At 37.0% G+C, this 19,198-nt stretch overlaps 1 protein-coding gene across 10 annotated transcripts in view; it reads right to left on the bottom strand.

The window, feature by feature from the left end:
- Positions 1–214: 214 nt before the first annotated feature.
- Positions 215–19,198, bottom strand: part of BTBD10 (BTB domain containing 10) — an 88,539-nt gene continuing 69,555 nt past the window's right edge. For all 10 annotated transcript variants that reach the window (XM_056802047.1, XM_016423448.2, XM_016423452.2 and 7 more), the window contains 4 exons: positions 15,008–15,128; positions 7,129–7,326; positions 4,679–4,789; positions 215–1,340 (listed from right to left, as the gene is read on the bottom strand). In XM_056802047.1, coding sequence (XP_056658025.1) covers positions 1,030–1,340; positions 4,679–4,789; positions 7,129–7,326; positions 15,008–15,128 — 741 coding nt within the window. In that variant the 3' untranslated portion in view covers positions 215–1,029. The remainder of the gene's footprint in view (positions 1,341–4,678; positions 4,790–7,128; positions 7,327–15,007; positions 15,129–19,198) is intronic.

Genomic DNA, 19,198 nt, shown 5'->3' with positions numbered 1-19,198 from the left:
GATTTGATTCTTAGCATTATTTCTCTTTTTCCCCACTAGCACTCCTATGTTAACGCTAAAAAGTGTTGGCTATCAGATGCATCTCAGCTCCAAAGTAGGAGGCACATTTATTGCACCATTTGCATATGTAGCTGATGATTACTTTCACTACCTGAACAGCAATGGCCAAGCAAACAGCTGCTGATTCTAAGACTTAAAAATCTGATCAAAAACATGAAAACAACATAAGTTTATTTCAATGAAAAACTCAAGTTTACAATCATTTAGTAAACAAGAAGTGAACACTTCATTCCTATCCCATGACATTTATGAAAACACCTTGTCAGTAAATAAATATCTGTGAACAGATTAAGGGTAAGGCAGACTGGATGATAAAATCACCTCTGCTGTTCACATCCCTGCATGAGACTCACACAAAATGAGTGAAAAACTGCACTGGGAAACAGACTAAACAGCTACTGAATATCATCCTAATCATTCAATGAGCCCAATGGCAATTACTTATTTTGTGCTCACTCAACAATGGGCAGCAAACCTACTAACAGACATCAACTGTAACTCCACCTTTTGCCGAAGAGGTTTTGATAGAAGCACTTATGAAATTTGTATTGTGCATCACAACTATAAAAAATGGCTTTAAGAATTCCATGGAACCACCATTTATAAAGTGCTACTATCAACATCGTGTTACTGCATTTTGTCCGGGCTGTGGCCACTGTCTATGGTGAAGGGACACGAGTACCCCCTCCTACTGCCAATCCCACCATTTCTAAATGTGAGAAAACTGTCCAGCATACAAAGAACCAATTTCACAAACCTACTGGTAAACAAATACATTTATATAAGTGGAACCTCAGGATGTCAGATTGATACCTTTGGTCTTTTTTTAAAAAGTCCACACTGCAACCTCCTAAACACTGGTGTGTGCATTTCACAATGAAGGACAGTGGCATCGCAGTGCTGAAGAATGAGGGCAGCATCACTGGTGAGAGAGGAGCATGCTAGCATTGGTTGAATGGGCTGCCTCCATCACAGCATTGGACTCTGTCCCTCAGGATCCATCTCATTGCTGCCAGGAGGAGGAGGAATAGGTAGAATATCCAGCTCATCCACTTGAGGCGTCGGGTGCATGACCACCAGCTGATCCTGGGGAATGTCTGCAGCAGCCGCTGCTAGGTTTGTGATGGACTTACTTTTCACACACTGAAAGTCCACATGCCGACTTTTTCCTTCCTCCTTCTCCCAGGACATACGAATAAATGGTCTTTGGACATAGTTGTAGATTACTTCTGGGCGCCCACCAGGCCTTTTCTTGACTTTCTCTTTGTAAGTGGGATACCCTGAAGGAAAGATTTTGCAAAAAATAATGACATCTTTGAATCTCAAGTTTTCTTCACCTCTAAAATCTCTTCTTGCTTTTATGTTTTATTATCTATACTTTTAACACAGGTCAGAATAGTAAATGCTTGACACACAAAGGCAGCTAGACGAATTCAGGAGACAAAAGTTCAAATACAGCCTCACACTCTAAGATTGTGGGAAAGCCTCAGTTTAATCACCTGTAAAATGAGGATGACAATACTTGCAATAGCTATGGTTGAGGAGAGGAAACGCATAGCAAACCTTAAAAACTGTAAACTAGTTGCTATTAACAGAAAATAGGAAGCATTTGTTTTGTAAACTAGCTAGTGTATAGTTTTCCTAGGGTTTTACTTAAAGGAGAAAAAAGAAAAACATGGAAGTTTACATTATAAATAGATGGCCACCTCTTCAATCAAAATCCTGACTTTTTAATGTAAAAGCATCTCCCTTGTCCCTAGGTTCACTGGCCTATTTATGCAGTAAACCAAGGCAAGAGGTGTCCTGGGGCTATTTATGTGATAAATGCCAAAGAAGTGGAAAAGAGTAATAAATAGAACCAGAGTTCAGAAGAGGTAACATTGAAAAAAATTTAAAGAGATGGGTGAGGATTCAGAAAGGTGGAATCTGTATTGTAGGCAGAGAAAGGTATGTACATAAGATTAAAGATCTAGAATGAGAAAGCATCTAGCCCAAACTTTTTTACCACAAATGAAGAGTCTCTAAGGTCACATGCAGTGACAAAAGCAGGGTATGAACTGGATACATGACATCCGATCTGGGCCTGTTCCCACATAACAGTGGAGTATGCTAGGCAACGAGAGTCAGAGCTTAGCTACAGCAAATGGTTTATGTTTAGGGCAATGGGAAAAGACTCATTCTTCATCAGGGTCAACTACATGTAGATGAAGCAAAAGTGCCCAGGTTTGGCTTGGCAAGGACCGTACATGAGTTGCAAATGAGAGTCAACAAATGAAAAGCTTCCTTTTCACAAGACTCGGGCTCCATAATAGTGTTACCCTCATAAGAAGTCTCTCCAAGTCTACCCAAAGATAGGCAAAACAAAGTGTTTCCAAAAACTGATTAAAGGGCACACAGCTCAAAATCATTTGTTTCAAAGCCACCACTCAGACCATATAAAAATGTACACTGGGCACAAAACTGGGCTTTCTTTAAATAGAACCATCTACATGTGCACAAATCTATAGCAAGAAAACCACACAAGTTTGTTTAAATTTCTGAGAAAGTTCCCTAGGACAAAAGGTCCTGTCTGTACTGCGGTATTTATCCACTAGATGGCATAGCAAACCCTCTCGATCCCATAAACCCTAGCTGAGGTCTCATCTTGATCCTTTCTGTTGACATTTAAATACCCCTGGTCTCTTGTCTCTTTACCCTTTAAAGCCCTTTAAAATGGGGCTTTTGGAGTGGATGGAAGGTCCCTTCCAGCTGTAATGCTAAGAGCCTAGAAAGTTGGGTGTAGTTCTGTCAGGTATGGGTGACTTCAAAATAAAAAATAAAAACTGGCCTCTTACAGTAAGAAGAGTGGAAAGAATAAATTTGCCATAATTCCTCGCTTATTTAAAAGGAAAAGAAAACCAGTTCCCAAAATATCATCTTCTCAACAAACACTACCTAGGTTTCTTGGAACTTGAAAAGCAAGAACTGACTTTAGAGTAGCAGGAAGCAACCCTGTTGCCTCAGTCTAAATTTCCTCCATGTTCCAAATGTCTGTCACACAGTCAATAAAGGCATCACTTTGATTACTCAGAAAAGAAGAATCACCTTCAGGAAAGAGGACTGGGGCTCTTCCCTGAGGCAATTTTCCGAGGGTTGTATCAAGGTATAATCTTTGTTACAAAGGCAGGTTAAACAAAATCCAAATATTTTGAGGAAGATTTTTTTCCTGGAGAAATCTCCAAACTCCTCTACCAAGCCATTTGGGGTTTATTCTTTAAGGGAAACTACAGAAACAAACCAGCAGACAAAATGTACCACTTTAGAATAGCAACTAGTCTCCCTCCCACCTCCAGAAACATGAACAGAAAAGTGAGTGATGAAGTAAGATTTCCCCTAAAGAGCCAATCCAACAAGAGCTCTCAGTATCCAATGAATTCATTTTCTACTAAAAAATAATCCTGAAAGAACTACTTCCTAACGCTAATAGGGATTATGGGGCACCAAAGTATGGAATGGCACTGCTATGCCATACACAAAATCCAGGACATGTGCAGGATCCCCTTCCTTACCTTCAGCCCAAAAAAGAAATGTTTATGAAAATAATTTGACAATAACAATTACAGAAAACGAATGTTTAAAAAATGCAAAGTGCCTTTAAAAACCCTTTATAGCTGCTGATCGGACAATACAGCACAAATGTGTCTCCATTGGATTTCAAAGATGCACCATAAGTAGTACAGAACAAAGGGTCAGTTCCAAAAGGAAATTTAAACCATCTGAGGTCAAGTGCTATGGGTCGGTTTTTTTATTTGGAAGAGAGCTCTAAGAAAAAAAATGGCTCCCACATCCCTGACACATGTTGACCCAGACACTGGGCAGATCACTTCCACTCTCATAAGTGCTCAAGGCAAAATTTTTAAGACTAGAGTTGCAGAGAAAGTGCTGATCTGCACTGGTAGAAGGCATTTCCCCAGGTAGGAATTCCCTATACTTACGTAATCACAGGTTCAGTTCCTATGGTATTTCCCTCCAACAAACTATACACTCCAGGAGAGCATGGACTTTCATTTGGGTCACTGCTTACCATACTGCCTTCCAAAGGGGCTCAAAATGAGTATTTTGTGAATTGTTACGTTAATAAAACTCCCCCAGTTCTGCTAGATCACTTCATCATTTTTACCTCCTCTGTATAATGAGGGAAATGATAATATTTTGAATACTAAATAATTGGTACAAATAGAAATATTGTCACATTATGTTTACTATCCTTTCATCAGTTATTATTATGGTAGAAAGAACAAGAAATCTGAAGTCAGAAGGCTATTTCTAAATCCTAGCTCCAATACATGCAATATGACTAGAGGCTCTCTGAACCTTAGCTTTCTCAGCTACGTAAAAGAGGTTTAATGCTTGTACTACCTTAAAAGTTTGTTGGGAGGAAATGTGATTTGTCAAATTAAAAAAGCATTACTAAATCCTACTACATATGGTTGGTGGCCATCTGTTTTTTTGGAAAATAGTCTTAATAACAGTAACATAACAGACTTTTTTCAAAAAGGCATGTGTATTAACCCCTTTTCCCTTACCAAAAAAAAAAAAGTTAGCGAGGACTCATTGAGAAAAAATAAGCATATCTTACCTTCTATACCCAATCGAATCTTCTTAAGACCTCGCTCCTTCAAAACAGATTTGGCCACATCTCTATTTTCAATGTATTTGAAAAATCTATACAACTTTGTGCTATAAATAACTGGGGACAAAAAGCAAGAGATTTTAAAAATTAGAACCAGAAATAAATCTACATATGTTTTTTACCTTAAATTCATCTTGCTCCACAATCAGCGGGGCCTGATCACCCTAAAACCCCACAATGGATGCAGTGATGCCAAAGGATGACTAGCCAACATGACAGAAAATAAGTTCAGTAGAGTTAATACACAAGCAAATCTCTATCAGGGTTGAAACCAGAGAAGCTTTGATAATCCATCAGGTCACTGCAGCTTAATACTGAAACCCAATCCATAGGAAAAATAATCCAATTCTAAAAAGACAATTTTATAGACCTGACCAAAAAAAGTGCATGTATCTTTAAAGACAATGGCCAACAGACACAGACTAAAGTCCTGCCAAACAGGCAGAGTGAAGGACATGTTACAAAGCCATTTAGATGATTACCATCTCCAAAGGGCAGAGACAAAACACTTCCTAGATTTCATGGATTAAACCACTATTATAATTCCCAAGAAGTGTACAGACCCCCAAACTGTTCTCCACCTAGGTGGCCATCCCACTCAATACTGATGTTAAAAGGCAGAATCAAGCAAGTTCTGCTCAGGTTAGTCTGTTTAGGTCAAACAGGCTTTTGCAAAGGACAGACACTCCACTGACAACATGATGAATCTTCCAAATGTGCTGGGGACTTCAGGGAGTTAGACAGATGGGCCCTCCTCGCCTTCTCTCTTTCAGGTGGAGTTATCTCCCTTAAAAGGTGAACTGCAAAGGTTTTTGCAAAAAAAGAAAGACACGCTCACAAACAAACACGCTGGTTTATAGGATCCAATTAAAAGGAAAATAATTCAATACTCACTTTCTCTGGAACAAGTTTTTATCTATTTCTATGTTCTTATAAATGCTAAAAATTCAAGATTTGTCATTTCCCAGAATGGATATCACAACCACTGTCATTTCATATACTTCCTAATTAGAAGCAAACAGCTGGCAGAACTATCTTAATCTATAAATAAATCCTTTTTGTTTAAAATATCTTCTGTCTCAGAGAAAAGAAAGAATTAAAAGTATCTGGTTGAACTATGGAGAAATGTTTTCAGTCTTTAAGTTTCAAAGTTTAACTTTCTAAAATCTTCTTTGAAAGGGGGAAAAAAAACTTCATAGTCAGTAGATAATTTCAAACTTTTATCCATCCTCTGCAAGTGAAAGTTTTGATTTTGAAAAATGAATTCCCCAAATTTTTTAAAGTACATTTTACTAAAATGACAGGTTTTTTAAAAATAATTTTGTATCATTTATGTCTTCCAGGTAATGCAGTATTTTGTCCAACTTATGTAGCATGGCATAAAAACGAGGTTAATCCAAGGACCAAGGTACATACAGCGATATCAGCTATCTAGTACTACTATTGTTTACAAGAAAGAACACAACACTCATCTGAGCACATCATGCAACAAAAATTCCTTTAGAAACACCATGGCAATTTGTAGTTATAAACAAAAAAAAATTTTTTTGAGAATCCCAAAAGGTTATATCAAACAATATCATAATGTATTTAAAATGAGGAAAAAAAAGAAACAAAACAAAAACAACCCTTTCCAAAACCCCAAGAGTTTTAGAATCTTTAAGCTTTCTGAAGCTTACATTCAATTTTATCCTGGTTCTGGAAAAAATTTGGCTTTTATAAATAAAGCTAAGTAATTTGAGTGCCTGATAGGCTCTTTCAAAAAGAACCAAATGAAGATGTTTATAAAAATGAAAATTTCATTGGAACTCTACCCTATTTTCTTCTGATTTAAGAGAAAACCTAAATCATTAGTAATTTGGCTATGAGAATATATACCTCATATGTAATTTATCAAAAGTATCAAAAGTTTCATTGGGAGGTGGGAGAGATTAAAAATATGATTAGAAATAAGAGTAGCTAAATGGGTTTTTTTTAAATGAATATATTGTCTTTGAAGGGCATAAAAAGCTTTTAAAAAGCATAAATACTGTGGTCCTTTAAAGGTATGTGTGGGTCACAATACAATACCATCTACACATGGATAGGCTGTCAAAATGAAGCTCCCTCAGACCAAAACTCACTTCCACAAGCCCAGTTCATTCAGACGTCTGGGTCAGAGGCCACCTATAATCTACAGTGACCAAAAAGCATTTTAGAAGCAAACCATTACTATCTTTACAAGCAATTTCTAAGAATTACTCATAGATAAAGAAAAGATAGCTGTAATGTGTGATAAAATTCCAAAATAAAAATGTATTATTTTATTAAATTGAAGTTAAAACCAATATACTAATGATAAGATGATAAATTAACAGCCCTGGTCCACCAGACAAAAAACATCTTTTAATACTTACTCTGTGAATATTCTTCTCCCATCTGTGGTGGGTATTCTTCATCCCAATCGACCACATCATCATCTGTGAGTACTACTATATGACACTCTCTTTCACCACTCTGGGCACTGGCCACCATAAGAGGGAGGATCATTTCCTCTAAATAAAACTCAAATTGCCTACGAGCACCATCATTTGATAATTCATGCATGAGTGCACCTGAAATCAAACCCATAAAAATGTCAAGATTTTTGGATGAGTCATAATGAATATATCAGCAATAAGAATAAAAAAAGACTTCTACTTGTCTCTGAAAGGCCAACCCCTCCAAGAAGCCTCCCCCTTCCTTCTGAGGTTCAGATTTTCCTTCAAAATAAAAAAACCCTCTAATCTTGACAACATTTCATGCTTCTTAATGTCAGCATGTAGTTGTGTCAGCTTTCCCTTGTTAATTATAAACTCAATGAGGGCACAAGCAGTTTTCTTTTACCTCTTTATCATCACAAACACCTAGGAGAGTACATTGTGCTTAATAAATGACTCCCAGTCAGTCTGATTGTTTATTAGAGACACTATTACTAGAGATTAGAATAGTGGAAAACTAGATGCAAAGCCAAGAAGGCCTGGGCTCAAGTCTTCAAGTCTCAAGTCTCACCTCTGTAACAAACTGGTTATGTGAACCTGGCCACATCACTTAACTTCTCAGTGCTAAGAAGCTAAGCTGGGGAATTGTCAAACAGTCCTGGGAGAGAGTTTCCTCCTCCAGAAGTTCCCTATACCTATATAAATGAATTTAATACCTATCTTCTTGATGCCTGTCAGCGAAATACTGGCTATTTTTCTGACAAAAACTTGACTAGGAAAAGAAGCTTTTGTATAAAAATAAACAGGGCAGCTGGGTAGCTCAGTGGATTGAGAGCCAGGCCTAGGGACAAGAGGTCCTGGGTTCAGATTTAGCCTCAGACACTTTCTTGCTGGGTAACCCTGGGGCAAGTCACTTAATCCCTATTGCCCAGCCCTTGCCAGTCTTCTGCCTTAGAACCAATATATGGTATTGATTCTAAGATGGAAGGTTATGGGTTTAAAAATAAAATAAAAATAAAACATGTCTCAATATGTACATTAACTCAAATTACTTATACTGGAAGGTGCTCAAGTTTTACATCATTATCACTCCTTTTCTACATCCTCAGGAATCCATCAGAAAAAGCATTAAAAAAAAAAACACTAGAAGAAGGGGGTGAGTTTGGGAATGGGAAAGTAAAAGACAGAATAAAACAAGACAATACGTTGTCAAAGTTCAAGAATAAGAAAAAAGTAAGCTTATTTATAGACAAAATAAACTGTTCAGCAAAGGGGATGACATGCATAACCCTACTTCATTAGTACAGTCATAACATACTGTAATGACTAGCAAGGGATGAAGTTTTTACTAGAAAACCAGAAAAGATTACAAAAATTAGGACTTGGCCATTCCAGCCTTTCAAAGAAATGAAGTAAAAGGAGGCCTAGAAATCATCTGGGTTGAGTCCCTCACCCACAGGAAACCAAAGGCCTAGGCAGACTTAAAGCGAGGACCTTTCTAAAACTCTCCTCCTTAGTAAATGGGGAACACAGAATAAAGAGAATATCCCACATTACAGGGAGATAAGGAAAGGTGTAATTCAGCAGAGAGCCTGCTTTACAGCCAAAGAGGAATCTAAGTTTCAAATATGAAAGATCAAGGACCAAAAGGAAGAGACCCTGGGGAAAGACTTTTATTAACTCTCTCCTTAGCTGCCAGCCTTCTAAAAATTGCCCCTTTTACATTTCTTTATTTTGCAAGTTCACAATAATGAGAATTCTGGAAAAGGAAAGTCTTTGTCAATAGGTTCAAAGCACTTTGTAAAAGTAGTAAGGAGCAGAAAGTAAGAGAAATGAATGTCAGATAAATGCCTGAAGTTTTGAGAAACTCATGGAAATCACCAACCTCTCTCTGACCTTTTTTACCAACCTTTAATCTCATAGTTAGCTGATGACATTATCAGGCTGGACCAACAAAGACAGCAAAGTTCTGTTAGAAAGGAAGTTTTTGACAAAAGCAAAGGATAAAGTAAGGTGAGTAGGAGGGAAATAAGGAAAAAACATAAAAGGAGGTTAGGCAACAAAAATCAATTATTAGCAAAATCAACAGTGTGCAGTGGGTGGGGAGTTGGTGGTATGGTGGGGACAGGTAAAAGTAGTCCTTAGACTGGACACAAATCAGTAGTCTGGTTTCTATATAGAATGACTTACTTTCAACAACTCCTTTCTCCATTCAAAGGGAACTTGCCCAGAAAGAAAACTAAAAGGTACTACTAGAAAAAAAAAGGGGGGGAGATTATTTACAAATTTCATAAATAAGAGAAAAGTTTGTTTGGTTTTTTATTTTTCTATTAATATATTTACTACTGTACAGAAGAACTAGAGAAGGATTCTAAAAGAAGTGACTATTTCTTCTAAACTACCTGCCAGTTAGTTTCAGATCACTATGCTGCAGTAGAAGAGAGAGAATATTTTGATAAGAAGTCTCCTGCATCCTCTATTACTATAAGGAAAACTAAATTAAGAATGAAATTGTGATTTGTAAATAAGATTTAGTGTCTAGAAATTTATTAACTGGAAAATAAATCCAGGTTTCTTTACCATAGAATTGATTTAGTAAGATCTGGTTTAATCTGAATTTGTTCCTAACGGCTTAGTAAAATCTAAGATATCTAAATTTTGGCATATACAAGAAAATTTAAAAGTGTAAAAATTAATAGCATAAAAATATTGATGAATGCAGTAACAGATATATCAAAAGAAAAAAAAAACACTTGTCAAAGAAGACAAGGAAAAGTGCATCCCAATTAAAGGCAGGTTATTGTAATAATAACCAGTCACTACACATTTGTATAGCAACTCTGTTTTACGAAACTCTCATGTACAAATAAAACTATTTTGCTTTAGAAGGCAAGGGCTGGGAATACTATTGTACTATATATAAGGAAAAGAATGGTTTCAGAAAGAACTAGAAAGACCTATGCGAAATGATGCAGTGAAACAAGCAGAACCAGGAGATCATTAGACATAGTAACTCCAATATTGTGGAATGATCAAATGTTTTAAACTTCGCTTCCTATAGCAATGCAATAACCCTGGACAATTCTGGGGGATTTATGACAAAAGAATGCTATCCATCTCCAGAGAAAGAACTGTGGGAGTAGAAATGCAGATAAAACATATGATTTATCACTTGTTTATTTGGGTATGATTTGGGGTTTTGGTTTTATAAGATTATTCACTTAGGAAAATGAATAATATTGAAATGTTTTTTGTGATAATACATGTATAATTCAGACTGAATTGTCAGCTCTGGGATAGGGGACGGAAGAAGGAAAGGGGACAACATGAATCATATGACTTTGGAAAACATGGAAATTTGTTAATAAAATAAAAAATGGTAAAAAAAAAAAGCTAGAATTAGAAGACAATAAAGAATTATTTAGATCTCGGTCTCCTTTGCTGGATTAACATCCAGGTGTGGCTCTAACCATAGGTGTGTCCCACTTGGTGATCTCCACTGTAAGAATTTAAATTTAGGTTTTATGCTAAATATGAGAATTCTAAAGTAACATTGTAGTCACTGATTTAGAAATATTACAGCTTAAGTCAAAATGACTTTTAGTAGCTTTATTTACAAATAGCACATCACTCTCCTCCTGTCCTTACCTGCTGATGTAAGCAGGATATAAATAATGTGTAGTTCCTCTCTCACTCTTCTCTTCCTGTGGTGGGAGCTGTGGACATGGGGTTTTTGAGCCAGTAGAAAAAGCTTGGGTATATGGTTTTATTTTGTTAGATAATTACCTTTTTATTCCTTTACTTCAAGTGATTATTAATAAATCTTATAAAATATAATACTTGAGTTATTGGATATTCCCTCCTTCACTGGAGAAGCAAGGAAGGAATCACTCCACCTCTGGAGATCCAAGGAAAGTCTTCTCCTCTAGTCTGGCTGACCTGTGCAGAATGAGTCTCACTGAATCCTTGAGCTGGCCATTTAAAACAATTTTCTCAGTCATATCCTGTCACTCCCCCACTTGATGGTAAACAATCTCAGTATTCCAAGGTGCCTAGCAGTGGCCTCTGCAGTTGTCACCCACTGTGATTAGTGAACTCTTATACTTAATGACTGGTAAGGTACTAAGTAGGGGTACTTGAGTTTTTGATTGATTAACTTAAAAGTTGCTGATTGATAAACAAAGAGTTTGATTCACTCTTCACACCATCAGCTCCCATGGATTTAATTACCATCTCTATGCTACTGATTCTCAAACCTACTAACCTGTCCTAACCTCCAGTCCTGCATCTCCAATTGCCTATCAGAAATTTCAAAGTAAATAGCCAGTAACAACTTAATATATCCAAAACAGGACTCATTATTTTCCCAAAAAAACTCTACCCACCCCCTAAATTTCATGCCACTGTCATAGGCACCAAGTCCTTCAGGCAAGATGTCCCTCCTCAACTACTTACTCTTTCTCACCCCATATCTAATTTACCAAGACCTACTCATTTCACCTTTGCAAGGTCTCTCAAATATGCCCCCTTATTTCTTCCAATGTTACCACTACACCAGTTTCAAGCCCTCACTACCTAACATTTAGACTATGGCAACAGTTTGCTAAAGGATTTGCCTTTCAGGTCCTGAAGACAGGGTTAATTCTCCCCTTGTCTATTTTTAGCTAATCAAATCAAGAACTTAAAAGTACCCCTAGTACCATTAAGTATGAGAGTTCAGAAGTCACTTACTGAGTTACAAAAGTGTGTGTGTGCAGGGAACATGAGCCCCGAGGGCCCGCTTGTGTCACGGGGCGTTTCTCCACCCCCAGGGTGGTGCTAGGCTGCCTTTGGTTTCTGTGAAGGAAGTGACAGGAAGTGATGTGGAAAAAGGGGGTATAAAAAGAGACCAACATGGTCTAGCATTTGTTCCCTTCCTGGCATTTGGAGAGATTCATTCTGGAGATCCCTGCCTTGTCTTGGAGGAGACCTTTTTCCCTGGATCCTGTGTCAGCTTGGCTGGGTGAGTGGAACTCAAGCTGAAGAGACCACCTGGACTTACAGAGAAATCCATGAGGGGACATGGGAAGCTCCTGCCAGGCTGAGCCACTCTTCACCAGAGACGGGCTAGTAGGCTTGTTCAAATCTATCTCTTTAGCTACATTTTTCCACTTTCACTCTTTCCACCTCCTTGTAAAAAAAGCTGCTAAAAGTAATTTTGACTTAAGCTATATTTTAAATTCAGTGACCACAATATTACTTTATAACTATCAAATTTAATATAAAACTGAAATTTAAACTCTTCCAAGGTCTCTCTCTACGCTAATTCATTCTCCATTCAACCACCAAAAATATTTTACTAAATTACTTGTGACAGGGTCATGCACTCACTAGACCCCTCCTATCTTTCCAGTCTTCCTACATTTTACTCCCCACCAGGTATTCTTCAGTTCAGTGACACTGGCCTTGAGGCTGTTCCACAAAAGGCATTTTTATCTGATTGTCTTCCATACCTGGAATTCTTTCCCTCCTCAAATCTACAAGTCCCATCTAAAATCTCATCTTCTATAGGAAGCTGCATTTCCCAACCCCTTTTCATTCTAATGCTTTCTCTCTCTCAATTATTTCCTCTTTATCCTGCATGGAGCACATCTGTGAATATTTGTTAGATCACTGTCTCTCATTTTATATTATGAGCTCCTAGAGGGTTAGTAACTATCTTTTGCTTCCTTTTGAATCCTTGGTGCTTAGCACATGGCAAGTACTTAACAAATGTTTACTGATCAATCTACTCATTTTATTAATGAAGAAATAAACTTCCAAATGGCAAGTGTCTTGTCCAAGATCATCAAAACAAGTCCGGTAACAAGTCTCAGGAACAAGAAAACATCACAGAGTTTTCAGTGTCTTTGGCTATAATTTAATTTTTATTTAAATGTAAAAGAGAAGCTATATTCAGCTGGATACTTATAAGGCTGCACTTATAAATACTGCACATGCAATATTTAAAAATAATTTTTGATAGGCATTGCACAGGAGAGAAGGGGGGAGAGAAAGAATTCAAGCATGTCATTTCTTTTATAGTTAGGAATTCCTTTCTTTTTAGGCACTGCAGACCCAGTGAGGCCTGCCTAACAACCCTAGAATATGGCTGACCAGAATTTGTGTCTTTTATTTTGCTTTCAGCAAAACAAACAAAAAGCTTTTTTAAATTTAATTTAAACTTGAATGAGTTTATAGGCCAACAGAGTCCAACTACCTGTAACTTCCGAATTTGCAAAAACAACTCTGGCTCACTGGATTTTTTTTTAAGATCCTTACCTTCCACCATAGAATCAATATTGTGTATTGGTCCCAAGGCAGAAGAGTAGTAAGGGCTAGCAATGGAGGTTAAGTGACTTCCCCAGGGTCACACAGCTAGGAAATGTCTGAGGCCAGATATGAACCCAGGACTTCCCATCTCTAGGTATGGCTCTCAATTTACTGAGCCACCCAGCTGAATCCCTCACTGGATTCTTTTAAAGTACATTTCCTTTTTATGAAAATAATGAAATCAAAGCTTAGAACAGTCATGAAGACTTGATTCAGAACCTAGATACACCTTCAATGATCTGGCAATTAAATACTAGTACTTTTATGGACCTTATCAAAATCTATTAATAACTGATACTAGACTTTCAGTTATGTATTTTTGTCAAATTAATGTTAATTTACACTGATTTTGATCACTTTTTTATTACATCTGGTTCTAAAACTAACAATCCCATTGTTTTCTACAAAAAAGTTCGATCTCCGAGTTTTAGTTTCCTCATCTGTAAAATATAAAGTGATCATCTCTAAGAGCACTTCCACTTCTAAATCTAAGGTTTTATGATTATTATGAAAAATCAAATTTTACATGTGATGCTAAATATAACTGCAATGTATTCTTAAAACAAATAGTAGAGATTATATTGAATCCTAAAATTGTACACACCCAAGTTGATCTGGCAGGCAGAAGGGCATTTAAGTTTTAGCCCCAGCGATTGTGAAAGACTGAATTATAATGAGATCCCATCTGGACAAGAGATCCCATTTGGTATAATCAAAGTCAGGAAGAGCTGTGTTTCAGACACATTTGTGACACCTACTGTCTATGTGATCCTGAGCAATGCTCTTACTCCCAAACTTTCCCATCTTCACCCCAAAGTGCTCTAACACACTTTCTTCTTAACTAAAAGCTGCATAAAAATGGCTGACTTGCATTGGCAGACCTTATCTGGTAGTCCCTCATACCAATGAAATCACAGGCCTAGCCCCTATCCTACACTCTATATTGACAAAATATGCATGTACAGCAAGAAAATTCTTGAAATATGAAAGAGTTTTGGTGGAACTTAGGGTTAGACATTCATATGCTATTAGCTTTCAAACAGCAATGTCACATGGCAGATAACAGCAATGATTGGCCTTTTAAAAATCTTCAGAAGATTATGTATATCATAGCCTATAATTAAGAATGTAACCTTTTTTTTTTTTTAATTCAAAAAAGGTTAAGTAACTTGTCCAGGGTCACACAAGCCAGTAAGTGGCTAAGACTGGATTTGAACCCAGATCTTTCTCACTCCAGGCCCAGGATTCTTATCTACTATGTCATAACTGCCCTAAGAATATATTAACTTTTATAAGTTTCAAAGTTCAAAAACTGCACAAAGACCCTGAAGACCCTAAGTTAGGGTTATTTAAATATTAAATATTCTGCCGAGTTAAGGAATGCTTTTCGTTCAAATATATTACAGCCCTTCTTAAAAACAATCACCACTTTCTATATAGATTTTTTTTTCAGAGATGTACTTACTGAGATCTCTACATTTTATAGTACTATATTCAAAAGAGATACAAAGATAGTCACACGCTTCTCTTAGCTCAGGAATAGAGATGCCATCAGGACAACGAATTATTCCAGTCTTGTAGTAATCCTGGAAGAAAAAATTACCAATAAAGAATAAGCAAAATATCTAGTAGCCAAAAACACAGCAGCCCTGAGTTAGTAATGTTATTTCTAGAAGTAAAAGTTTGGAGAAAGGGACATACAACTGGCATTCAACAAACGTTCATCAAAAACCTAGTATTACACTCATCTCAGAATCAAGCATTTATTAAATGCCTACTAAATACAGGATGCTATCGGTTCTTGAGATACAAAATGAACATTGACCTCAAGGAATTTGTAATCCAGTAAGATAGAAATGACATCCAGAAATACATATTACAAAACGAGACAAATTGCTCTGAGAAAACTTGAGGAAGCAAGAGCCCAATTTGTCTTTTGTATAATGCCTTAAATAAAGTGGTCTCAATTTCAAGATAACTGTTCCAAAGTTATAAAAGTAAAATCTATTCCTCAATTCATACATGGCAAATGAATCTGAAAAGGTACATTGAGGGAAGAAAAACTATCCATAGTCACAGATCATACATTTTCCCAGCAACATTTTTTTTTAAAAAGACCCAATTTATTATTAAAGAGAAATGAAAATTAAAGCAGATCTGACATCCTACATGACACTCATCATATGCTGGCAAAATTGACCCAAAAAAGAGACAAATGTTGAAGGAGCTGTAGGGAGGGAAATGGAATATTAATGAATGCATTCTTGGTAAAGCAATTCTGAGACATAATCTGGACATCTTTTCCAAGGGTTAAGTAAACTGAGCATACCCTTTAGATACAGTTTTACTATACTGGGTCTATACACCCCAAAAAGAATAAAGAGAGAGGTTTTATAGTCCTCCGCGATGTACAAAAACATTTATAGCAGGTTTTGTATTGGTTTTAAGAAAGACTTGGAAATGAAGGAAATGCCTATCAAAGAGGGAATGGCTGGACAAATTATGGCATGTGAATGTATTGGAACACTATAATGCTGTAAGAAATAAGGAGACAGTTTTGGAGAAATCTGGGAAGAATTCTATGAACTAATGAAGAGAGAAATAAGCAGGACTGGGTGAACAATTTATACTATGACATATTCAACGTTCAGGAAACAAAGACACAAAGAAAAAAGAAGGGAAATTATAGGACCTACCCAGGTTATCACCTATTGTAGCCTAAGCTTGGTTTTAGCATGGAACATATTGAGGGAAGAGTGTTATGATTAAAAATGTGTTTCTCTGCTAGAAGTATTGTATTTTTTAGAGGTTTATTTAAAAGATTAAGAAATAGAAAAAATACAAAATAAGAAAGCACATCCCTAGGAGGGCCTAAAGGCCCATTCACTTACACTACATCTTCGGAGACATGTGTCCCTAGAGGCAGAAGCTGAGAGACAGCAGGAGAGGCCGTACACTCCATATAAATACCCTTCTCGCTCTCGGCCCAGGTGAGACTTTTCAGGTGAGGTTACAAGGCATTTTGGGAATTGACCAAGGACTTCTAGGAATTGAAGTCTGGGGTTCAAATCTCCATTTTTACATTTCTCCATTTGATCGTTTAGGAAAAAGATTTTCCCCAAAGGATCATGAAAACACAAAGATTATAATACTTTGAGGATAAGAGGAAAAAAGGACAAAACCAAGAGTGAACTCCAGAGGTTGTTCTCTACCTCACTTCCTGCGCCTCACACATGCCAATGGTGGCTCAAGCTTGGCTTAGGACAGCCCAGGTGGGCAATTAGTTATTTCTGATTTGTCATTGACTAGCACATGCCCGTATAGTGTGGGTGTGCACAATTTTGGGTACTACACCAAGCAAGATGGAGGAGATTTAAAAATCACAAGAGGTATATGATAATAATTGGAAAATTAGAAACAAACTAGGTTTTTGCTAGGGAACAGATAAACAAAGTGGGGATAGTAATAAATTATATTATTAAGAAATGAATATAATGATTACAGAGACATATGGAAGGACTTATCAGATCTGAAACAGTGAAATAAGCAGATAAGAAAACAATATAAGTAAAACCTACAATAATTTAAATGGAAAGAACAACCATAAACAATAAAGAGAATGCTACAAAATTATAAAGAAAAAACATGACCCCCAAAAAAAGATGTAAGAAAAGTTATCTTCACTACACTTCTTTGCAGCAGATCCACAAGTATAACACTGCCTTTATATTCACACTTAATATTGATTTGTTAGGGTTGTAAATCTTGAAATTTCTCAAGACTTGTGAATATTAAAATTTTCCACATTGAGGAATCCTCCATTGGAACAAATTCCCTACTGGGAAACATTCCCCATTTTGATGTGAGAACTCGCCAGGATCAGAAATGGGAGGACCTCTACTCCACCCGTACTTAAGACTGCTTTAGGGGAGAAAACTCCTTGCTAAACAATGAAAGTACTTGGATCCATGCTTATGGTGGGGCAAGGAGTTCTTTGAGCCAGGCCTGTTTTTAGAATTGATACAATGAGATGCTAGGTACCTAAAAGGGTCGGGCAAGTTTTCTCTTGATGAGATTAGTTGACTCAGCTGTGTTTTCACTGGTTCAGATTTACTGAGGAGATTAGTCTACACAGCAGCATTTTTTCTGGTTCAGACTTACTGAGATTAGTCGACCCAGCAGTGTTTTTAGAATGGGTTGTCCTTTGGAAAACGTCTACAGTGATTGGTAGATGTAAGGACTTAGGGGAGGTGACATGGGAGAAAAACCCCTATATAAGAAAAAGCAGAATCTCTTGAAAAAAAAAAAATCCTTTTGGAGGATCTCTGATGAGGATCGCTTGGGAAGAATCTCTTGAGAGAGGCTCTGGAGAAGAGAAGCATTTGGAGGACAATCTCTAAGGAGGTCTCGCTGGAGCTCCTCTGAGGGGACTGTGTCCCTTTGGAGGCTCTGGAGAGAGGCCCTTTGAAACAGTCTCTGGCTGGAAGGCTCTTTGAGGAGGACTCTGGCTGAAACTCTCTCTGATGAAGTCAGCTGAGATGGAGCTGGCCTGGTGTCACTAGAATCCTTGCTTAGACAGACCTTGTGGTGAGTGATAAAAGACTGACTGACTGATCTCTCTCTCTTAAGACTCAGGTCTAGGCCATGTTGGCTTAAGGCCCTTCATACTCATTTCCTTTTTCTCTCTTTCTCCCTTTTCTTTAATTCCACATTTGTATTAATTAAAATCTCTATAAAACCCAGTTGACTTGGGTATTTGAATAATTGGGAATATTTCCCTGGCGACCACCTTATATTTGATTTAAAAACTAAGACACTATAGTGAAACATATTTTCTGCGGTCAAATTTACTCACCCTCTCTTATATCTATCACAATTTATATCTTCCACCATTTTAACTCACTACAGTTTACAACATCACTCTTTTAACTGTTACAGTTTAAGGTCTTCAACCATTTTAAATCTAACAGGGTTTTTTCTTCTTCCTCTTTTTCTTTCAAAAAATGTCATTTGTTATTTGGAATCGCTACCTGAGAAAGGGAAAAAGGGGGAAAAGAAATGGGAAAAACACTAGGAGAAATTGGGGTTGATGTGAAAAAAAAAAGAAAAAATCATTTTTAGAAAAATCAAAGTTTAAGAAAGGTAGGTAGATAACTAAGTTGTGGCAGGCCTTAAAAGACATTACAAAAGGGTTTTGAGAAGAAGGACATAATTAGATCTATGAGTAAGACTATTTTTCTAGAAGTAGGAGAAGCTATGTGGAAAGTTCAGTTAGGAGACTGCTATAAAAATCCAAGTAAGTGGTAATGAGAGTCTATGCTAGAATAAAGGCAACAGGGATAGAGACAGGGGAAGGACTTGAGTAATGCTGAGATGGGGAAAAAAATTGAGTCACTGGATATAAGGGGTGAAAAAGAAGGCATAGCCAAAGAAAAAGTCAAGATTTCAAATAAGAGAAGAGGATCACCCTCTTTAAGTGGTCCTAAATAAAACAAAAAAGCCTGTGGTGATGGTGAAGAAACAGGGAAAAATCAATAGTATATTGTCACAGAAGACAAGGAAAAGTATCATGAAGAATGATTTAGTGACCAGTGTTGGCAAACCTTTTCAAGTTCGTATGCCCAAACTGCAACTTCAAGCTGCCTTGAGCTCCCTG

The sequence above is a fragment of the Monodelphis domestica genome, chromosome 6 (assembly GCF_027887165.1).
Source record: "Monodelphis domestica isolate mMonDom1 chromosome 6, mMonDom1.pri, whole genome shotgun sequence".
Classification (NCBI taxonomy): domain Eukaryota; kingdom Metazoa; phylum Chordata; class Mammalia; order Didelphimorphia; family Didelphidae; genus Monodelphis; species Monodelphis domestica.
The sequence above is the reverse complement of the archived record's forward strand: the minus strand, read 5'-3'. Positions and strand labels throughout refer to the sequence as shown.